General features: G+C 43.9%; 2 protein-coding genes across 2 annotated transcripts in view; one reads left to right on the forward strand and one right to left on the reverse strand.

Annotated features, from left to right (window-relative positions):
- The window catches only part of syn3 (synapsin III), a gene marked incomplete at its 3' end in the record, with an annotated part of 90,921 nt that overhangs the window by 31,376 nt on the left and 38,614 nt on the right, over positions 1 to 20,931 (forward strand). The window contains exons 5-6 of the mRNA XM_079294290.1: positions 2,247 to 2,403; positions 3,167 to 3,256. Coding sequence (XP_079150416.1) covers positions 2,247 to 2,403; positions 3,167 to 3,256 — 247 coding nt within the window. The remainder of the gene's footprint in view (positions 1 to 2,246; positions 2,404 to 3,166; positions 3,257 to 20,931) is intronic.
- Positions 4,510 to 19,839, reverse strand: LOC306795701 (metalloproteinase inhibitor 3). The gene is made up of 5 exons (XM_079294291.1): positions 19,611 to 19,839; positions 11,308 to 11,390; positions 9,949 to 10,060; positions 8,081 to 8,202; positions 4,510 to 5,910 (listed from the first exon to the last, which is right to left on the reverse strand). The coding sequence occupies exons 1-5, from the start codon at positions 19,738 to 19,740 to the stop codon at positions 5,713 to 5,715; spliced, it is 645 nt and encodes a 214-aa protein (XP_079150417.1). The 5' UTR covers positions 19,741 to 19,839; the 3' UTR covers positions 4,510 to 5,712.

Below are 20,931 nucleotides of genomic sequence, written 5' to 3' on the forward strand. Positions count from 1 at the left end.
CACACATACATCAACCAAAAATATGAAGTGTCCCTTTCAATATTAAATAGTGTTTTTTAAGAAATGTTAAATCAGTTGGTAGTATGAAATACTTCCAAAGTTTGTGAATACATCAGTATTAACATCACAGTCAAACTTTGAGTTGTACGATGTTTACTTTTCCACAGTTTTGTTTGACTGGATTTAAAAAAGAACTTGTTAAGATGGATATCTCTTCCAGCACGTCTGTACCTATCTCAGTGTACTATTGGAGGTATTATGAGCGGGCTCGTGATTCCACATGGATCCATTGCCTCCCCATATCCTAATCCATAACCCCGCTATCCCCCTATCAGTGCCTATTATCAGCCTTCATTGCGCCTCTGATGACCCATTCAAAGGGCACATTAGCATATCGCCCGCCTAGTGATGACTGGGAGGCCCGAGCGATTTGCATCGTAAAGCATAAATGTCCCGCTTTAGTGTAATCCGCGACCCGCTGGGGAGCCCTGTATCTGCGTAACGAGTACGAGTGAAGAGACAGAAAAACAAAGTTAATGGGTGACGAGCTTCAGTTATGCTCCGCTGCTATAGGGCACCGGCTCCATTAACCGTAGCCTGGTGAAAGCCATCCCGCCGGGCTGAATGTCTTCTGCATCTGGCCTTTCTGTGGTAATGAGGTAGCACAAAGGTGTAGTCTGTGCGTGCATGCATGGCCTGAGAGAAACCCGTTTACCTGAGCAGTACAGCTTGTATTGGGAGCATACGAGATGAAACAAGGGATAAGAAGTTGTCTTTTAAAGACTCATGGGCTCATGGTTGTTGTGATTTTCTGACATTATGTAGAACAATGAATCAATTAATCAAGAAAATAATTGACAGATTAATCTAATTAATAATTAGTTGCAGCCCTTCTTGCATTTAATCAAGCCAACCTGGATTTAAAGGGTTTTCTGATTGGATGCAGCACCACATATTTAGTTTTACACCGATAGAACAGGTGTCCTCTAGGTCAATGTCTTGGCTCATGCTGTGTTCAACTTCCCACACACTTCTCCCTTTTTCACTCCGGCAGTTTGTTGGAAACGGCACATCGCGCATTTATCAGGAACTTGTGTTTCGCGTGGACTGTTGAGTCTGGTTTTGGTTCCGGGGGGCCTCAATAAACAGCTTCGTCCAGTATAAATAGCCGAGCCTTTGGTCCGATGCCACCGCGGCACTGAGTGCAGCAGCAGGGAGGAACAGCTGTAGTCGCTCTGTTGCCGAGGACCAGATCCCTCCTCAGTCGTCCCGCCAGCGCTGTCCGTGCTGTCTAACATAAGCAACACTGGAGGACTCCGAGCCTGCTCGAGGGCCTGGTTGTAATTCCACCCCTACACCCTGCAGCACTTATATACTTCCTGTGTGCGTGTATACCTGTGCATACACGCATATTTTTATCGTGCATGTGCGATGTGCGGGCCAACCAAAGTGATCCAGCTGGAGCTCAGCGACGCTGCTGTTCATACAGGCTGCGCTTATCAATATGTTTATGTTTACAGTGGATCAAAGGATTTAGTGTAATATATATGGGAATCAAAATAAGAACATGTTGCCGTGAGACGACACTTGCTAGCGTGAAATGTTGCAAAAACCAGGTGGCTGATGGGTCGCTTGGCCCTGCTCCCAGAGCAGTTTGTAAAGGAAGGATTAGGCGGTGTTAATTAGATGGATGGATCTGATAAGATGAGGTGCACCGAGGAGCATTTCCTCGCTCCTCTCGCCCCGACATGTTCCGCTGGATGATGGAGCCCTCGGCTGTAAAGCCGAGGGCTTTACAGCCCTCACGAGGCCCAGATGCAGTGTGTCAGTGTGCTGACTGAGCCGTCAGCCCGGCCGGAGATGTCTGAGCCGAGCACAGTCGGGTCAGAGTTCTAAACAGAGAGGGGATTCATCTAAAACTTTCATTAACAAATCTTAATCTTTATATTTGTCTAAATGCAGCAGCGTTCTGCCTGTAAAGTCATGATCAGAATATTTTTGGCCTGTTCTGATCCTCAAGATCAAGGGACAGCTCATGAAGACGACTGATAGATGATGGGATGGCGGTATAACATTTCCCATATTCACGACTTTAGTTTAGCATGTGAACATTTGATAATTAGCATGAAAGAATTACAGCTGAGGGTGATGGGAATCAGTTTACACTCTCAAAACCTTACAGATTGGTCACTCAAACCGTGCCAAACGCCGCTCCGGTTTTCATCTTCCTGTCCGTCTTGTTGCAGGTCCTTCAAGGCCGACTTCGTGCTGGTTCGCCAGCACGCCTACAGCATGGTCCCCGGCGAGGATTTCAGGAACCTCGTGATCGGCCTGCACTTCGGCGGGGTCCCGGGCAGCAACTCTCTCTTCTCCATCTACAACTTCTGCAGCAAACCTTGGGTGGTAAGCAATCTGTAACTGCTCCCTTTGCTCTACTTTAACCCACACAAAGTACCCCCCCCCCCCCACCCCGACTGATTTATTTGGGCTGTTAAAGGGAGCTGTAACACCTGTCTCTGGAGTCGGCCGAGCGAGCGGCCTCCTCCTCCTGCACCACACGTTATTACTCACAAAAAAGTGTGAATGCTCGGCTCTGCACGGGTTCGTAATTGTAGTCTTGTCACCTCTAGTATAAGTTTAAAGGAGCAAGTATGCTCCCCCAGAGACGACTCATACTCTCATAATGTACATATACAGCCCTGTAAATACTTACTCACCTGTTTGACAAAGCATACCAGATGTTTTTGGGTTGCCACAGTTTTCTTTTTTCTATTGTCATACTCCCAAACGTTAATAAATATATATATATATATATATATATATATATATATATATATATATATATATATATATATATATATATATATATATATATATATATATATATTTAGAATAGGCGGAGTAAATAATGGTAAGGCAGGTAAGAGGAAGTCTGTCCACCAGAGAGGAAAATTACATCAAAATTAAAACACTCGATTTGTTTTCCTTCTAAGGCAACAGGTGTTCAGAGTTGTGTCTCACTGCACTGGGTCACATATTTCATAAGCATCTGATATTCCATTATGAATGATGCTGTGTACACAGGTGTTATGTCTATCCAGCCTCTCCTGTCCTCCGCTGCTTCAATAATAACGTCTTGTCTGTCTCGTGTGTTTCTGATTTGCAGTTTTCTCAGATGATAAAGCTCTACCACTCCCTCGGTCCTGAGAAATTCCCCCTGAATGAACAAACCTTCTATCCCAATCACACGCAGATGGTGAGTGCCTCACAGATATTGTTCTTTGTTTACACAGCGCAGAGAAACACACACAAAATAAATCACAGCACTCCTTTGGCCCGTTTTTCATTAAATCTTTATTATAAAAATATAAAACACAGAAATTAAGTCACATTTCTATAACTCCTACAAGGACCCCCACCTCCCACCACGCACACTTCAGGAATCAGTGTTTACACACGGACTGTACACAGCTTCCTTGATTGGAATTTTTTTTTTCTTTTAAGGATCAATCTTGACCAAGTGTTTCTGTGTTTAGCAGACGGTATATTTACACAAACATGAACCACAGAAATAGTGACACGGAAACGCCACAGCTGGAGAAAGAGCCTCGGCAACACGTATAAAGACAGAACGGACATGTTTTGTACAAAAAGAAACCGGTGTAGATTTGTTTGCTTTACACAATTATTAACTTCTTGTAGCCTCTTAAAAACAACATGACGCCTCATCACGACTCTCTGTATGTCGCATACTCGAGAGGAGGTCGACAGGTTGAAGACTATTCAGACTTTAAAAGAAAAGAAAAACATTACGATGGATTGAAGGATGTTTTGTTCAAAGCAGAGAACTTGCGGTGTAAAAATTGAACTGCGTAGATTAACATCACTGAAATCAAATGAGTTTATGATAATTTATTCGGCCTTTTGTTGAGTATCGGAAACAAACCTTCCTCCTCCGGTACGCTCTGACTGTAGCTTTAGTGTCCGGAGGAGGTTTGAATTCTGTTTTCTCATGAAGAAAACTAAGAGAAAGCGACACTTTGTCATTTTGGAATGGAGATGAATGGATAAAAAAAAAGAAAAAAAAAGACATTTTGGGAAATAAGCTTATTGGCTTTCTTGCATACGCATGCACATTTCTCTATCCCTCTCATGTGGGTCCGTTAAATATGAAGCCACAGCCACGAGGTGGTTAGCTTAGCTTAGCATGAAGACTAAGTTAAGCGAACAGACTCATCTAAGCAAGAAAGAATATAAGCATATTTCCCAAAAATGTCGAACTACTCTTTTTGAAATCAACCGACTTGGTCAAAGCCACAGTGATGTAAGATTCTCTGAGTGTTACTGATGTAGGGGCTGTAACAAATCTGTGTCTGTTCATGGAATGGACTGAAGGTACAGCACTGGGTGGGGGGGGGGGACAATTTAGTGACAATATTGTTTTTCATATATATATATATATATATATATATATATATATATATATATATATATATATATATAGTCCATTTGAAATAGTTAAATACCAAAAGATTGAATATACACTTACAAAATATGTCAATGTCTGAAATCTCTGCTTCTACTTGACTTTCATTGGGTTGGTGAAGAGTACCAGTTAGGGGACTATGATCAGCTAACAAACTAAAGTACCTGATGTACTATACAACTGGAGATGCTGGTCCTTCATTCTGGACGGCTGCACAGGCTGCGAAGGTCACAATGTAGTTTTGACTGTTGCTATATATTTTTTTTCTTTTGCAGATAATACCACATATTTACTGTGTACTCTAATAAACATATAAATAAATGCATTACAGAGGTTTCAGTTGAGTTGATAGTTCATTTCTGTAGCTTATGTTATATACAGCAAAAAATAAAACATCACCATCTCTGTAAGAAGTGAGCTCTTCCCTGCGTCGGCAACGTAACGCAGACATTTTTTTAGCATTTCTCTGATATTCAACAGTGCTCAACAGAAAGGGCGTTTGTGATATAACTGCAAAATGAGTTACATTGCAAACATTCAGGTAAGCAGAGAGTCTACCATCCATAAAGACGCGTTACAGTAAAAACTGAACATAATCAATGTATACTTTACTGTAAAACCATTTTCAAAAAAAATAAATTGAGGCCGAAATAAGAGGTATAATTTTCAGAGATCATACCTCACATTGGCACTCGATCTGTGTTGTTGATGATGTGTAGAGTCTAATGCTAGCAAGTACAGTTCAGTAGCAACAATCTAACCGCTTTACATCTCAAATGGACATATCGATCATTGGCTGCTCTTTCATATAGCTTTCTCGATGCACAAAATGACCATAATACTGGGTTAGCAGTAGCCTAACTGCAGGTCGCTAATTAACACCAACGAGGCTTATTGATACTTAGAATTGTGTAGAGGTCACTGCTTTTCTTAGAGATTAGTTCTTCAAGGTCTTCAACTTCTTATTGGTCTTATAAATGTCTAACACCGCTGAACCCTGAAGAGACCGTTTGGTGCAAGGAAAAAAGGTATTGTTTTCTATCAGAAGTGCTACGAAGCAGGCACTGTAATGAATGTGGTCTTTTCTCTGTTTCTTTTTTGCCACTTTAAAGAGGCGGCCACCCAGGCAAGTGAGTTTAAAGAGTCCTGTAATTATCTAGAAGTGATAGGGATTGGACGGAGTCAGGGAGGCGGGTAGTGGATTTTGGACTAGGGTTCGTTGAAGTTCAGGGGTCGGTGGCGTTGATGGTGGTTTTCTCGCGTGTAGCCATGCCCCGGTACCAGCTGCAGTAACCCTCCTTCTGCTGGATGCAGGCGTAGTGCCGGGACTGGTAGCCGGGGTATCCGAAGTGGGACAGCATGTCCGTCCATAGGCACTCGTTCTTCGAGGTCACGAAGCAGGGCAGGTAGTGGCAGGGCTTAATCTACAGAAACAGAGGCAAGACTAAAGATGGAGCAGGAAACAAAACTGGATACTAGCCACAGCTACTGTAAACTCACTGTGCTTTATTTACTCAAATAGTCATACCTCCCTTCTTACTGTAATAATATACTCCTAATATATTTTTGAAACTCAACCCCACCCTTCCCTCACTGTTTGTTTTCTTTTCTTGGAGAGTCTCTCGTCACACGTTAAAAATGAAGATGGATTAGAATAGTTTTCCACTTTGGGAAATATTTTTATATGATTTGTTCATGAGAGTTGGATAAGAATATTGACTCCAGTGCCTGTACACTAAATATGAAGCTAGAGACAGCAGGCAATTAGCTTAGCTAGCATAAAAATTGGAAACATCAACGTTTTTCCAAAGCTTCCAAAAACTCACATTTAGCATTTCTCAATCAGGAATAAAGTTGAATCTTGTTTAACGTGTTTATTAATGAGCTGGTAGGTGTCTTTTTTTTAAAGCTGGATCGAGCCAAGCTAGCCGTTTCCTTCCGCTTACAGGCTAACGCTAAAGTAAGCTAACGGTCTCTTGGCTCTAGCTTAAAATGTATCTTACAGAGGTGAGCGGTATCAATGCAGTATACTTTCAAAATGAATGACATTCCGTTAATGAAAACATATCATTATTTATTCATTAACTTGTTGAAGCTAACAGTGATTGGTATCATGTAACTTTAACGAGTCTACAGTCTAGAAGTCTGTGCAAAGGCAAAGTAGAATAATCTTAATGGACCATTAACATATGAAAGAAGTCTCACAGTTGTACAAGAGAAATGATCATGCACTTGGTGAAACATCCAGAACATGGAATCATTGATCCACTGCTTTGAGTCACTTCCTGCAGCAGATTATTAGATGAGGTGTAAAAAGGCATCTTTTTAAATAACAGCAATTGGTTAATAATAAGTGCAAACCCAGTAAGCGTTCCCTGGCATTCGTATGCTTTGTTCTGTGTGAAATGCCATCTTCCTGAAGCGGTGATGTTTTTGTAGTTTTCGTAATGATTCAATTCGATTTTACTCGGCGTCTCTCGTGCGTCACACCTCCAGGTGCTCGCACAAAAAGAAGCTTGACGGGTGAATGCACGCCGTGAATTGACAGGAAGTGTCGCATAACCACTCAGGGAGGTGATGAACGGAAACGCGGTGTTTAGCGACAGCGAATCGGAGTCATCAGCTGCACTTATCTGAATGAGCCAGCAAATTCAATTAGAAAGTTAGAGGGCACGCTTCTCATTTTGGGGTGTTTTTGTTATTCAAGCCTGGAGAGTGTGTCCTCCACGGTTCAGACGTTTGACGTGACTTCTGGGTTTGAGTGGTTTTTAATGATGTGTGCAGAATTACTTTGTAACCGGTGCGACACGCTTCCTGCGTTCCAGCGCAGTACATCATCATCATGCCGAGGTATGCGGAGGCCGACGGAGCGCGTTTTTAATAAGTGTGATGATGTTTTCGCCTGCCTGTGCTTACAGACTCTCAGGCTGAGGTCTCAGTTGATCGATGGACTTCTCCGGATGCCTCTGGGCTGCTGCCATGTACGCTCCGAGCACAGTTTACAGGCGCCGGCCCGCACTGGGAACAAACAGGTCCCTCTGCTAATCCACTTATACTGATGGGGCCCCGATGGAGTTAGCAGATGTCCTGGACACTGCTGTACAGTAGGACGTTTACGAGGCAGGTCGACAGCTGCACAGCGACAGGCTGCATGTTGTGAGTCGCATACAGAAACGGGAATGAAGACTTGAGCTGGTTCCAGAGCTGTTACTTAACAACTCCCAGTGAAACTTGTTTTCTCTCCTTTTCGGCTTCTGCTTAACATCCATGATGAGTTATGGTGGAAATTAGGCTAGTGATTCAGTCTCAACAATGATGACTGCACAGCATCCTCCAAACCGTGAAGTTTCAAGTATGAGTAAATGGGTTTTGCATGAGAAGTGGAACAGTAGCATTACTGAGCCTGAATTGGTTTGATCTTTCAAATACAAAGGGTACTTCTGTTAGAAGCATTTCCCTCCTCCTGTAATCATTAATAAGCACCCACGTGGCCTTTTATAGAAGTCACAGCGGTTTTATGTTTAGTTTTAGTGAAATGAAGGAGCAGTGAGCTTTAGCTCCTCCTCCTCCCTCATCTTTCTGGTTTCCACTCACCCTGCAGTTGCAGCCCAGCTGGTAGCGATGGTTGATGCCCTTCTTCTGGGCCAATGAGAGGCGCTCCCACCGCTCGTTGAAGTTGCACAGCCCCGTGTAGACCTTGCCATCGTACACTCGACCTGTAGATGAAAACAGTGGCGGGAATGGGTCAACGCATCGAGTCACGTGCCAATCGATCCAACAGTCGCTGAGATATTTCAGTTCGGTCCCAACTGTTGCCGGTATCTTATTTTGCTATTTGTCTAATTTCATAATCCTGCTCATGTAACGCAGGATAATACAAACATACTGCTCAAGCAATCAAACTTGTTTATCTTTGGTAAAACAACCTCACACAGTAAGCCCCACACTAAACCAACACCCCTATTTCTGAATATCAAAAGGTCAGACGTCTATTTTAGAGACAGGTGCGCTGCGGCGGCCTGCGACACCCTCAGGAACATCGTGAATTGTCAGCATACGTCTCCTTCACCGTGTTGTCACCACGCGGGAATTTGACAGCTCACAAATATGTGGTTCTTTTTCGACCCCTCCCCCTCTGCCTGTATCCCCTGCACTGGGATTACTGAAGTCACTAGCAGGCTTATTACATGGTGTCGAGTGTGTGGCATGATGCTCAAATACTAAGTACCAGAGCACTCGAGGCTCAATCAAAAGAGAGCCAAGCAGCTCGTCTCATAGGCCCTGATGTCTATTGGCGGTAATGCGGTCTTGATCGTATGCAGGGACTTATTATAGAACCTTGAGAGGAGCGAATGACATCGGTGATGTCACTCGCACCCGGACTCTGGTAAACAGAGCCGCCGCTGCCCAGCAACCCCGGCTCGTTCGCTTGCACTGTGGGGTGCAGTTACAGTATTTACAAGTCGGGATGTAGCGACAGCTATATACGCCAAGCACCGCAGGGTCCAAAGTAAACTGCACCTCCGTTGGAAATAGCAACTCATAAAAAGCTTGTGCTGGAAAGCGCCGGTCGCTTCCTGTTGGCTGTTGATGACAAGTTGTGAGAGAATTGCTTCCTGCTGTTTCTGGCCTGCAACGTTGAGGGAAATTAGTTTTTTTTGTTTTGTTTTTAAAAGGCCCCTGCTTTGCCTGCTTGCACAGTGGCAAATGGAAAGGTATAAATAGTGGGAAGTTTGTGTCACAGGACAAATGAAGAAGTCCCTGGAGAGGAGTGAGGGACTACGTCAGACCGAACAGATCTGAAATACCAGATAAAACAAGTTTTCTATGTATTTATTTTCAAATATTCCAAACCCAAAGGCATCTCATTAGTAGCTATTTCACCTTTCATAAATGCTGCAGAAGCATACAGGGACAGTGAAAAAGATTTGTGTCCTTACGTTTTGGCAACACATCTCAGGTACAATATTTAAAACGTACTTATTAAGCTTTGCACAGAGCTTTCGACCATATCCCATGGACTTCTTCTGTGGATGGGACTTGCTTGGGTGTCATCCTGTTATCACGTGAATGCAGTTCTCTACTTAGCTCACGTGATGAAGCCTTAAGGACATCAGGGAAAAATGGTTGGAAAGCTCCTGGAAAAGCTAAGTAAGCGATCCTTGAGTTTAGAATATTTAACCACGGACAGTTTGGCCTTTTTAAAAATAAGCTGTGGTTGACACCCTCAAGCTTAATTAAAGTTGGCACTCCAGATATTTTGTATCCAGTTTGGGGACTTGGGTAAGAGAAATTAAAAAAAGAACGGTCAAAATCAAAGCAACAGATTCTGTTATGTTCTGACTAGTGTGGTTCAAGCTCCAAAAAGACAGAATCCTACACTTCCCGTAATGCAACTTGACGGCGTCGATCGTGAAAAACCCCTCTTTGACCTTTCGACCCCGGTTGGCCATTGAGCTTACCTGTGATCAGGTACTGGTACTTGTTGATGTCAAACTTCACGCCGCACAAACTCTCCGAGGCGTCCGTGTAAATGTGCTGCACGTGCTGCACTTTGTCGAATCCTTTGTACATCTGCAACGGCACGAGAAGCAACGCCGGCGTTAAAAAACAGAATTAAACAACTCTTCACATACATTTTCAGGAATGAAAACAATACGCCGGCTTTATCAGATGACGTTTCTTGAGGAATGCCTCTCGGGAGAAGGAGTGTTGGGCTCTGCCCTTAACTAAAGCACAGATAACATGACTGTGTTGTGTAATGTTCTTCCACTTTGATGCTGTTTGGGCAAGGGCATTGCCAAACCGTGGACATCAGCTCCTTCTATTTGTCCCGGGTATGCAGAGCCAACAGTCAGTGTTTGCCCCGAGAACTGTTGTGGGTTTTTTTCAGTGTAATTCATTTGTCTGGGAACAGGAAATCCCTGTTTAGACGCGTCGCCCCCAGAACAGAGCAAAATGTTACTAAAGCCTGAAACTGTGGAGGTTTTAGGAAAGCCGACGCATGCGAAATTTGGAGGGATTCGCATGCTATTATAGCCCACAAGGAAAACCACAGTTTGCAGTACAAATCAGCAGACTGTAACACAAATAAATAAACCAAGAGGTGCAAAGGTCGCCTCTAATTCCTGGGGATAATCCTAACTGTGATGATTGGTGTGCTTCGCTAACAAGAGGCCACTTAATGCTTTTGTACAAACTGGGATTGTACTGACGCAGTGCACGACTCTGTTGAAATGTTTACACTCGGCGCGAGGAGTTTGGTTGAGTTGTAATGCCCGTAAGCCCGCTAATCCTCCGGCCTGGCTCCTGTCTGAGCAGCAGGCCGATGTCAGCATCTGTCGGAAATATGCAGCGTTATGTAAGAATATAGAGGAAGTGAAGAGCAGGCTTTCATGCGAAGTATCCCAAACTGCTTTTCAGCTGTCACAAGGCGGCTGAGTGGGTGGAGAGGCAGTCAGTGTATTTCATTTTAAGGGTATTCTTCAATGGAAGAAACAAGTTTGTTTTGTTTGTTTTTGTGTTAAAAACACTTTCCATGTAACAACCTCGTGCTTCCAATCAGAATCCAGGGTTATATAAAGCAGAGAATTTGTCACGTTGGGTCGTTGAGCATGACATCACAAACTCTTTCTGAAGCTTTTGAAATATGTTCCCTTAAGAAAAGAAAAAAAAAATATTCCAGCATGTCCGATCTGAGCATTCTGCTATATAAACAACAAGCATGTTCACTCCACTAGTAAAAAAGACAGAAATGTACGGACTGTAAAAGGTGTAAACTTCTAAGCTTTAGAGGTGTTCGTTGATGTTGACACGCTCACCTTCATTTGCTTGACTGTGTAGCGCATCGTTCCAAAAGGTCCATCTCTCAGAAGCTTCTTGCCCACGACTTTAGCTCGAATCACTGTGAAGAGAGGAGACGGACGTCAGACATCACTTTGAAATGGTTTGGACAAACTGTCACATTCCTCCAACATGGAACCATCCAATCCATCAAATAGCACTCTGCCTCGGCCAGTAGGAGGCATTAGCAAACCCATTATGAGGACCATTTCAGGACCGGTTGGCACCACAGTTAATCCGTTAATCCGATTTTCTGCATTGCTGCGGTTTGCCAAGGAAGGCCAATGGGAAACAAACCGCTACAGAGACTTTTGAGTTTGACACAGAAATTAGAGGGAAAGAGGCCTCGTCCATGTAGCAGGGCTTCATTCTCACTGCTGGTGTTTGGGATAAGTGCTCATACTGCTAAAGGTGGAACTTGTAGCAACCACAGGACACTTTTTGAACCTTGGTTTTGATTTTGTAGCTGTAGTTATTCAGATCAGAATTGGCAAAATGACTCCAATCACATTAAAAAACACCAGGGTCACACGAGGGGGGTGCACTGTGTGTCTCCTGTTTCCTTCTACATTGGGATTAGGGCTGGAGAAAGATATTATCGGTGTGCCGGACCCTCATGTAAACGTCTGCAAGGTGAAAACGCTCAGTTGTGACTGATTTGTTTTCTTTCCCTCGTGCTGGAGTACAGGGGCTTATTGTGGAAGGCCAGGGAGCTGGGAGCGTAGAAATGAGGGATAATCTGAGCCGGTGAATACGAGTCTAACCAGAGCTGCGGGCCCTGCATATAGGCAGTCTCTCCTCTGTGAAGTTCACCTGCTGCCCACAGCCGACCGGCCGCAGACACAACTAACACTGGCCAAGTGTTTATTTAAACAACCTCAGAAAAATGTATTTCAAGCCAGTGCGAACTAATCTAAAGAATGTGGCCACCCTGCAGCTTAGGAAATAGAAATATAGTGTACTATTTGGTTCATTTATTTTAGTGTATTTGAGGAATCTTTCTGATCATGATCAGGATAGTTATTTTCAAGTTGTCGTCTCTGTGAGGCAGTACTTTGGTGCTTTGAGCTAAATGCTAACGTGAGCGTGCAATGACAATGCTAGCATGTTGATGTTCAGCAGGTAATGTTTACCTTGGTCTCCATCTTGGTTTAGGTGTTAGCATGCAAACATTAGCTAACAAGCACCAAACACAAAGTTCATCGCAGTGTTTGACGAGGAGTAATTTAGACTTGAAGATGCCGATAGTTGGCTAGAAGTCAGGAGATCACCAAAGCAATTATAAGTTATCCTCTGAAGACCACGAATGTCTACATGAAAGTTTCATGGCAATCCTTCGAATGATTCTTAATATATTTAGCTGAAAACCGCAAATGTCAACTCGTGGTGGCGCTGGACAAAAAGTCCGGGGATCACCGAAGCCATCGGGATTCATCCTCTGGGGATCATGAATATCTGCACTAAATTTCATGACAATCCACCTATTTGTGTGGACCAAAGTGGTGGACGGACCAACTGACACTGCTAGTGTTACTAATTATCATGTTGTTGTAGTTAGGGTTAACGTCACCCGTTAGCGCGTCAGCCACGCGAGGCAGTAAAGGCACCACAAGTTAAAGCAACGGCGATTCTACAAAGTACCCAATGCTGCTTTAGAATATCTACCATGCATGAAACGCGCTGCAACACAAAACGGAAAAATCTTTCAAACGGGCATGTGAGGCAACACACGAGGCAGATCACAGAGGGGATTGTTTTTCCAACTGTTGACATTGTGTTTTAACCCACTGACTTCCACCGACAGCTTCACGATAAATCACACAACCAAGGCAAGCGCATATCATTTCAGAGGCCCCTGTTTGCCCTTTCACAGCAACCTGCTGCAGAACATTTTGCTCCATTAATCTGTCAACTCTTCTAATATGAGCCTGAGAGCGCCACTGCCTGACGGACCTCTGCTAAACGTACCCAAATGCAGTTTGACAGCCGTTTGCCGCTGCAATTACAGAGGAAGCGGGGCACAATTACGGAGGAATGTGCAGATATAACGGGGTACTTTTGCCTCTGTTAAACACACTGCTGCCGTTATTTTCGAGCCTCGCCACCCCCCGAAACCTAGTTTCCTCCTCTGCCCTGACCTCAAGAGCAACCCTCAGGAGAAACAAGTGTTTGAAGGGCCACAGGTCAGCTGCTTTCACATCCAGATAGGTCCTCTCTTGTTGGGCAGCCACTAATTGGCCAGTGATGGTGCCATCACCCAGAGGAATGTGTGAAGGGCCTCAGCTGCTGCAGAGACAGAGGACTGGTGTCATTCCTCTGCAGTGACCCCCCCCCCCCCCCCTCAGTTATATTTACATACATTCTAAACTCTTTTTACATACAACTTTAACTTCCCGTACTTGTGTCTGTGTACAGTTACCTCATGAGTGTATGTATGTATATGTATGTATATGTATGTATATGTATGTGTGTATATGTATATATGTGTGTGTACATATGTATGTATGTATGTATGTATGTATGTATGTATATATGTATATATGTAGATGTATGTGTGTGTGTATATGTATGTGTGTGTGTATGTGTGTATATATATGTGTGTATGTGTATATATGTGTATATGTATATATATATATATATATATATATATATATATATAGTGGGTTAAGTCACTTTCTACTGTTATTAAACTAAAACCACAGGCGATACATATTCAAGCAGAAACATTGATTAGTTGTGTACTGCTGTAACTGTTCGATGCTTCACAAGTATTATGACATTCAAAATGTGTAAATGAATCATTTAATACTGATTATTTACCATCAGTGACAGTACTGCTAATGGTTAATAAGGTGATTTCGGCAGGATATAAAGCAATTGAAGTGCTTATATTTGCAGCCTTATTTGGCTGAACTTTCCAGACACCATGAATCTTAAAGTTTTATTTAAATTTGAATACTATTTGTGCAGTAAATGTATAATAAACACACGTTAATAACTCTAATATATGATTTAGTCGAGTTGAAATATCCATCAGCCTCTCCATACTGTAATGTAAAGAGGCTCTCTCCATCTTGCTTGCTAAACATGAGGGATTACAGGCCAGGGCCGTGACGCACAAGTATTTATCTTCTGCAGAGGATCTGACATACATTTTCAAGTGTGGGAGGCTTTTCGTGATGAGAGGTAACCAGGGTCTGACAGGAAACAAAGTGAATCCATTTCTCCCTCAGTATCTCTTGCCGAAAGCAGGAGATTACACAAGCGTGAGATGCCAATGTGAAATCTTAAGTCATTTCGTTAAACATTTATTTCAGCCTACGTACAATGTGGCAAACTGCAGGCATGACAATAAGGTTTCTCGTGTGTGTGTGTGTGTGTGTGTGTGTGTGTGTGTGTGTGTGTGTGTGTGTGTGTGTGTGTGTGTGTGTGTGTGTGTGTGTGTGTGTGTGTGTGTGTGTGTGTGTGTGTGTGTGTGTGAGGCAGCGGGGTGGTGACGGTGATTTTAGTATGCACAAAGTGGTCCAAGTTCGGGGAGGCGTGTGGGAGGAAGAGGAATTCTCAAGACGACACACCACCACGCTCGAAAAATAAACAGTGAAACTGAAGCCGCTGTAACGCTGGAGCATCGCGCCCCTAACGTCCTCTTACCGGTCGGCACAATGCAAAGGCAGCTGATTAAGTACGAGCTTTTCTCACTGCGTCTGATGCCCGATGATTACCAGGTTTCAACGAGGCGACAAAACGCTCCCGTTGGAGTGAGCCGTGGGAATCTCCAAAGCATGTCGTCATTGGTATCCAAATGTGATGCCAGCTGACCTCAAAAACAACAAAGCCCAGTCTCCAAATTAGATTGTAAAAGAGTCACGGCCGACACCAGCCTGGACAGTTAGCCCGACGTTATCTGGGCGCGCTTGCTAACACGTTCCCTGCTTTTCATATCTCTCTCTCTCTTTTTTTCTTCACATTCGCTCACCTCTCCTGTCTCTTTCTCACCGGCTGCCTTTAGACTAGCTGGTCAGATGACTACTGAACCGTAAAGTTCTGTTTGTAGTTCGATCCGCTGCTCCCGTTTGTAAAAGTCTGTCGTCACGAAGGCGACATTCTGGAGATAAATATAATTTATTACAATTGTTGCAAGGTCGATAAGCGTAACATTAGTCAATGCTCCCTTTACAGCCAGCATAACTGAAGGTGAATAAATCATTGGCGTGTGGTGCAATAGTGAGTGTGTGCTGGGCTGATGTCCCCCCTCCCCCCCTCCCTCCCTCCCCTGTGTGGTCCTCAGGGAAAAGGGCGGGACGGGCTGGACATTTGATACGCCTGGCTCATGGGACGAACATCCCAGGCTGGTATGGAATCCAGAACCTTTTGACATCGCGTCATATTTTAGCTCACTTTTTGGGAAAGCTACGGATCCAAGCTCGCATAACGCCTGTCACAACAGGAGTCCTGGCTTCACTCAGGTTATCCTCCGACACCTGTTGACCTGCAGTTGAGGAGGGAGTCGTGATTTAACTAAACTCCTCTCATGAGTGGAAGGAGGTGGAGGGCGTACTGGTACCGGGAGAGCGCCGTCGCAAAGCCCCGGGCCAGGTCGCTCTTAACCCGCTGGCAGCACAAAGCTGCTCTGTGCTGCACAGAAATACTCACGGCAGGGCGGGATCCGGGTCTCTTGATGTCCTGATCCTCCATCCCAAACCCAGCATACACACACATCACGCTAATCCCCGGCAACTGACCTGGTTCGCGGCGCAAGCACGTAAAGGTTTGCCCTGTCACCCCGAGCACTCGGGAACTAGCGCCCTTTACAGAGAGATATTAAATCTCCGGGGTCAGAGTTTACTGCCGGGCCTCTAGTCTTGCTTTTCGGAGGGCTTTGGAAAAACAAGCCCTGCTCATTTCTGCTTGTGAATGGGCTGCTTCAACCCAGCTGCCTAATAGCAGCCAACAAGTCCTCCAGCTCATTGCCCGGTGCCCAGGTATGTTAGCGGCAAGACTGACGGGATGTCTCTCACTTAATCAGAACAGATATAAGCTGGCCAATTGCACTGTGGGACATTTTTATACTCATGTGATGAGCAAGGACTCAAACTACAGTTAACACAATTCACTGAAATGCATTCCAATGTCTCTTTAACATTCCACCATCAGAATGAAGGGAAAGCAAGACAGAACCCCCCCCCCCCCTTAAATATTTATATTTAAACGTGTCAAATGAAGAGAGACAGACTCCAATAACCCAATTTGCAACCCTTTTAATGGTTTCATGTGAAGCACTTTGAATTACCTTGTTGTTGAAATGTACTATACAAATAAACTTGCCTTGCCTTTAACCAAATTGTGATTCATCCAGCGGGTGATTGTGGGTCAGGGCCAAGAAAACAAGAGCTTTGAACTGAACTACGGGTCTTAAATTGGGAAGATTCAGGCCTGTCGCCTTTGATGTCGACAGTGAGAATTACAGGGTTTCTCCCTCGCCGCATTAGCATTCCAACCCCGTACTTTTCTCGCCGTGTTTGAACCGGGCTTCGTGACACAAGCGGAAGCGGAGAGGTTTTAGCTTCAGGTGATAGAAATAGGATAGACGTTAAATGAAAGAATGAACCAGGATTGGATGATTACATTCTGTACACATTCACATGATGCCTCTGAACTGATGCTTCGATTTGCATTAACATCGGACCGGACATGATACCTTTTATTTTAAGCCATACGTGGAAAAAAGACAATAATAGCGGAAGTTGGATCATTCAGGCTTCCTTCCCACGTCTTGAAAATCTGGATTTTGTCCATTCCAATTAAGGAAGTCCAAGAAAAAGTCAATTTGAACCCAGATTAGTGAAAGTTGCTGGCTGTGACCTTTGCATCCAACCAGTGTTTCCCTCTGAGGACCGAGGGGAAAGATGGTCCACGTGCATTCAAAGCACACCTCGAGCTAAGCCGAGACCTTGGAAATGGGATTTGTGGGGCTCACGACTGATCACTGCGCCCATTGAAGTCAGTCCCACATTTCCAGTGGGTGCAAACACCACGAGCTATATCTGAAGGACTGTGAAAGGCTTCGCATGAGTGAAGACGCTCCCACAGACCTTGTGGTCAGGGTTTACCAAAGAGCAAGAGACATGGAGAGACCCTTTTGGGTCCTGAGTTGCAATATCGGCCACATTTCACCGGATTCCTCTTATAAGAGGGGTTCCGAGAGGTCTAGTAGGCTTAATCTGCAACTCCTCCCCTTCAGAGGATTCACCAAAGCGTCGTAGCGAGTTCCCGTCACCTGCACCTACATAAGACTCATGGTTGTGTCCTTCGAATTTGGGCAAAGAAGCCTTTTCTTGGCTGCGTCTGGAGGAGCCTTTGGAAGAGGAAAGCCTTGTAGTGCGGTGATGATGTACTGTGTTTAGTAAATCGGACACTACAATTTGAGGTCATAATTGAAGGAGTAGTTCAATGGTTTTTGGAAAAATGCATATTATATGAGAAGATTGATACCACGCTTATGTTGACTTTGAAGGAACAGCCTGCCGCCGATTAGCTTAGCTGAGCATAGCTTAGCTCAAGACTGGAAACAATAGCAAACGGCTAGTCTGACTCCGTCTAAAGGTGACAAAATCTGCCAACGAGCACCCCCCAAAGCTTATTAAGTAACATGTATCTTATTTGTTTAATTTGTTCGAAAGCCAAAGTGTCAAAACTAATTATTTTTGCCTAGTTTAGCATGAATATCATAGTTACCTTTCAGAATATTATTAATTTTGGATTTATCTTGCGAATAACCAAATAAGTGTTTCCCAAAACTATTTCTTTTGAGATACAATGGTACCTGCAAGGATAAGGAATGAGCTTGGGGCATACGTTTAGGAAACATATAATCTTAATGTGATTTTGTAGGTGTATTTAACATGAGAAAGGGATTTTTTTCCTTTCCCTGTGAGCATCAATAACAACTGTGTAATCCATCATTCGAATCTCTACTGGTGACCACTAGTAAATGTAACATCGTTAGATTGTGTGTCAGAGTGTGTGTGTGTGTGTGTGTGCGTGTGTGTGCATAGGGGCATTGCTGCGGAAACTAGGACTTCCCTTGTTAGTCGACACAAGACATGGGCTACACACATGGCTGCAGTGTGTGTGTGTGCTCAGTTTAGACTGAGAGATTATTGTTTGACAGTGTGTCAGGGTTTTGGAGAGCCTCATGACTGTTTCACGCTTTTAGGTCAAGTGATGAAGCACAATATCAGCCACACTGAAAAAGACTGTCAGCTTCTGCCTAATATCAAGGAATGAATGTGTGTGGCTTTAAGTGACGGGGTCGTCGGTCAAAGAAACTCGTGTCTGCTTCCCCTCTAGAAATCAGACACCCTCCTGTCCCCTCTGAGACATTTCATCCCCAAAACTGCATGCAACTCTTGACCCTAAAAAACCCCCCCCCCCCCCCCCCCCCTCTCTCTGCCCCCACAGGGCAGATCAGATAATCCCAGAGTCCTTACCTGTGTTATCTAAAAACACAGGCCAGTTTGGACTGGTGCTCCAGGCTGAGCCAGATCCCAAGTTCATATTATTCCGGGGAGTCAGAGAAAGCATAACCAGGCAGTAAAACAAGCTATGTAAACCCCCCCTCGTCCACCATTTGTGTACTAGAGGCCGAGCATATCTGAGTTACAGCCGAGTGGCTGCCCGACAGAGAAATACCAGAGTGTGCAGATAAATAAGCATGATTTAAAACGATGCATCCTTTCATCAACTGCTGTTAATGCACACCACTCACTCATACTTATTACCATTTGAGCCACACAAACATGCCTTTATAGCTTGAAAACAAAATACGATCAAATCCAAATTTCATCAATTTGGGGATGGAAAGTGTGGCAACGTTAGGGAACCCTTGACAGCATCACTTCAAGAAGCATCACTGGCATACGCCACTGACTACAAACATTGTTATCTTACAATTAAATGAAATCTGAAAATGACAGAAGTAGTAGTTGTGGTGTAAACATTTGGTTGAAAGTAAAAAAAAATATATATATTTTTTTTAAAGTAGTTAATGACAGATCTTCGTCACAATTTATTTTATTTACTAAAGTTCCTCTATAATCAAAAGGGGGGTTTAGCTGAGCACAAGCATTACTAGCGTAAAAGGTAAAGTGATCGCAGGTCAGTCCTCTCTCCTGCTGACAGGCAGCACTTTTATCTAAACATCTGCTCTCAGTACAGGGGTTAGAATAATAAAAGAGGCTCGTTAACAGCGGTAAAATGGTCGATGTGACCCGTTACCTACCTATGTCGGAGTTGCAGAAGGCGTCCTGCGGGTGCGACAGAGCGCACGAGCAGCCCTCCGTCAGCTGGTTAACCTGCAGGCTGCCGAAGACAAACAGCAGGCTGATCAGGTGCTGGTACACCGACTGCATTTTTTCTCTCCAAACTTAAAGCGTACGGGGTCCGGCTGGGCTGCGTGTAATGTCCAAGTCTCTGCTCTGGTCGTCGGCTGCGTTGTCTGCTCGCTCGTGCGTTTGCTCCCCTGGTCCCGGAGAGGCGCACCAGCCGTACATATAGCGCGCCCGGAGAGCTCGCGTTCACGCCCCCTCTCCACCTCTGCAGCTCGCGGGCGGGAGCGGCCAATCAGCGGCCGGTGATGCCAGTAGGAATTACAGACACCAGACACGATGACATACTGGAACTTTACTCTTATTTTCCCAGACTGACACAAAAAAAAGAAAGAAATAGGTGCACAGAAAAATAAAATAGGATTGGCGAGCTGATGTTTATGCATATTTGGAGTTCACCATGTTTTTTGTTGTTGTACGGAAAATGGTTATTAGAATGGTTTGAAGTAGAGGAAACGATGTATGGAAACAATAACAATGCATATATTTCTCCTCATGCTGCAGTGTAAAGTACTAAATATATTTTTTTATTATTTCATTAAATGATGTAAACTTAACTTACATTTATATTCAATATGATAATAAACATATTTTATAAAAGCAGAAACATGGTCACCCATACAGTTTCTCATGATAGGATAGAAATGTGTGTAAAGTTCTCCTTTATCTCCAATAGACATACCAATCACATCTGTACAAAACAAACAAAGTAATACAAAATATTGCCTGTTTTTTTTGTTCTTTTTTCCTGAACAACATTTTCCTTCTTCTCACTTTTCACCAGAGTCTCACTTAGTCATCCCGCCCACCCCCTGACGCCTCCTTAATTAGTAATACTTAAAGTATATTGAATGCAGGGTGCAGCCAGTCTGCTGCAATCAGGGGCAACAGATGAAGGTTTATCTCTGAACGGTTAGAAACGAGAGCGGTGAAAGCAAACGAAGGCTCCAGTTTAGTTTTTACACGTTTTGGTGTCATTAGTGGGATTGAGCAGCTTTTATTTATTTATTTATTTTCAGTTAATCTTCAAAGACATTCAGCCTAAAGTAAAGGCATGTGGCTCGCTTAGGCAGATTTTATTCTGAAGATAGATTCACTCAAGTTACTTTCAGGGCACGATCAGTGAAATTAGCCAATTAAAGCCGCTTTTCTCTTCTTCCCGGCTGTTTCCCCAGAGTGGAGCTGCGTTATCGCTGCAGAGGCTTATCTGCAGAG

Source organism: Melanostigma gelatinosum (assembly GCF_949748355.1).
Source record: "Melanostigma gelatinosum genome assembly, chromosome: 22".
NCBI lineage: Eukaryota > Metazoa > Chordata > Actinopteri > Perciformes > Zoarcidae > Melanostigma > Melanostigma gelatinosum.

What these genes read in the sequence shown, in the direction of transcription:
- LOC306795701 (XM_079294291.1), bottom strand. Translation starts at nt 19,740, where the DNA reads ATGCAGTCGGTGTACCAGCACCTGATCAGCCTGCTGTTTGTCTTCGGC. An exon ending in CTTCTGCAACTCCGACATAG is followed by an intron (nt 11,391 to 19,610) that starts GTAGGTAACGGG and finishes CTCTCTTCACAG; the next exon opens with TGATTCGAGCTAAAGTCGTG. An exon ending in GTACCAGTACCTGATCACAG is followed by an intron (nt 8,203 to 9,948) that starts GTAAGCTCAATG and finishes TTTCATCTACAG; the next exon opens with GTCGAGTGTACGATGGCAAG.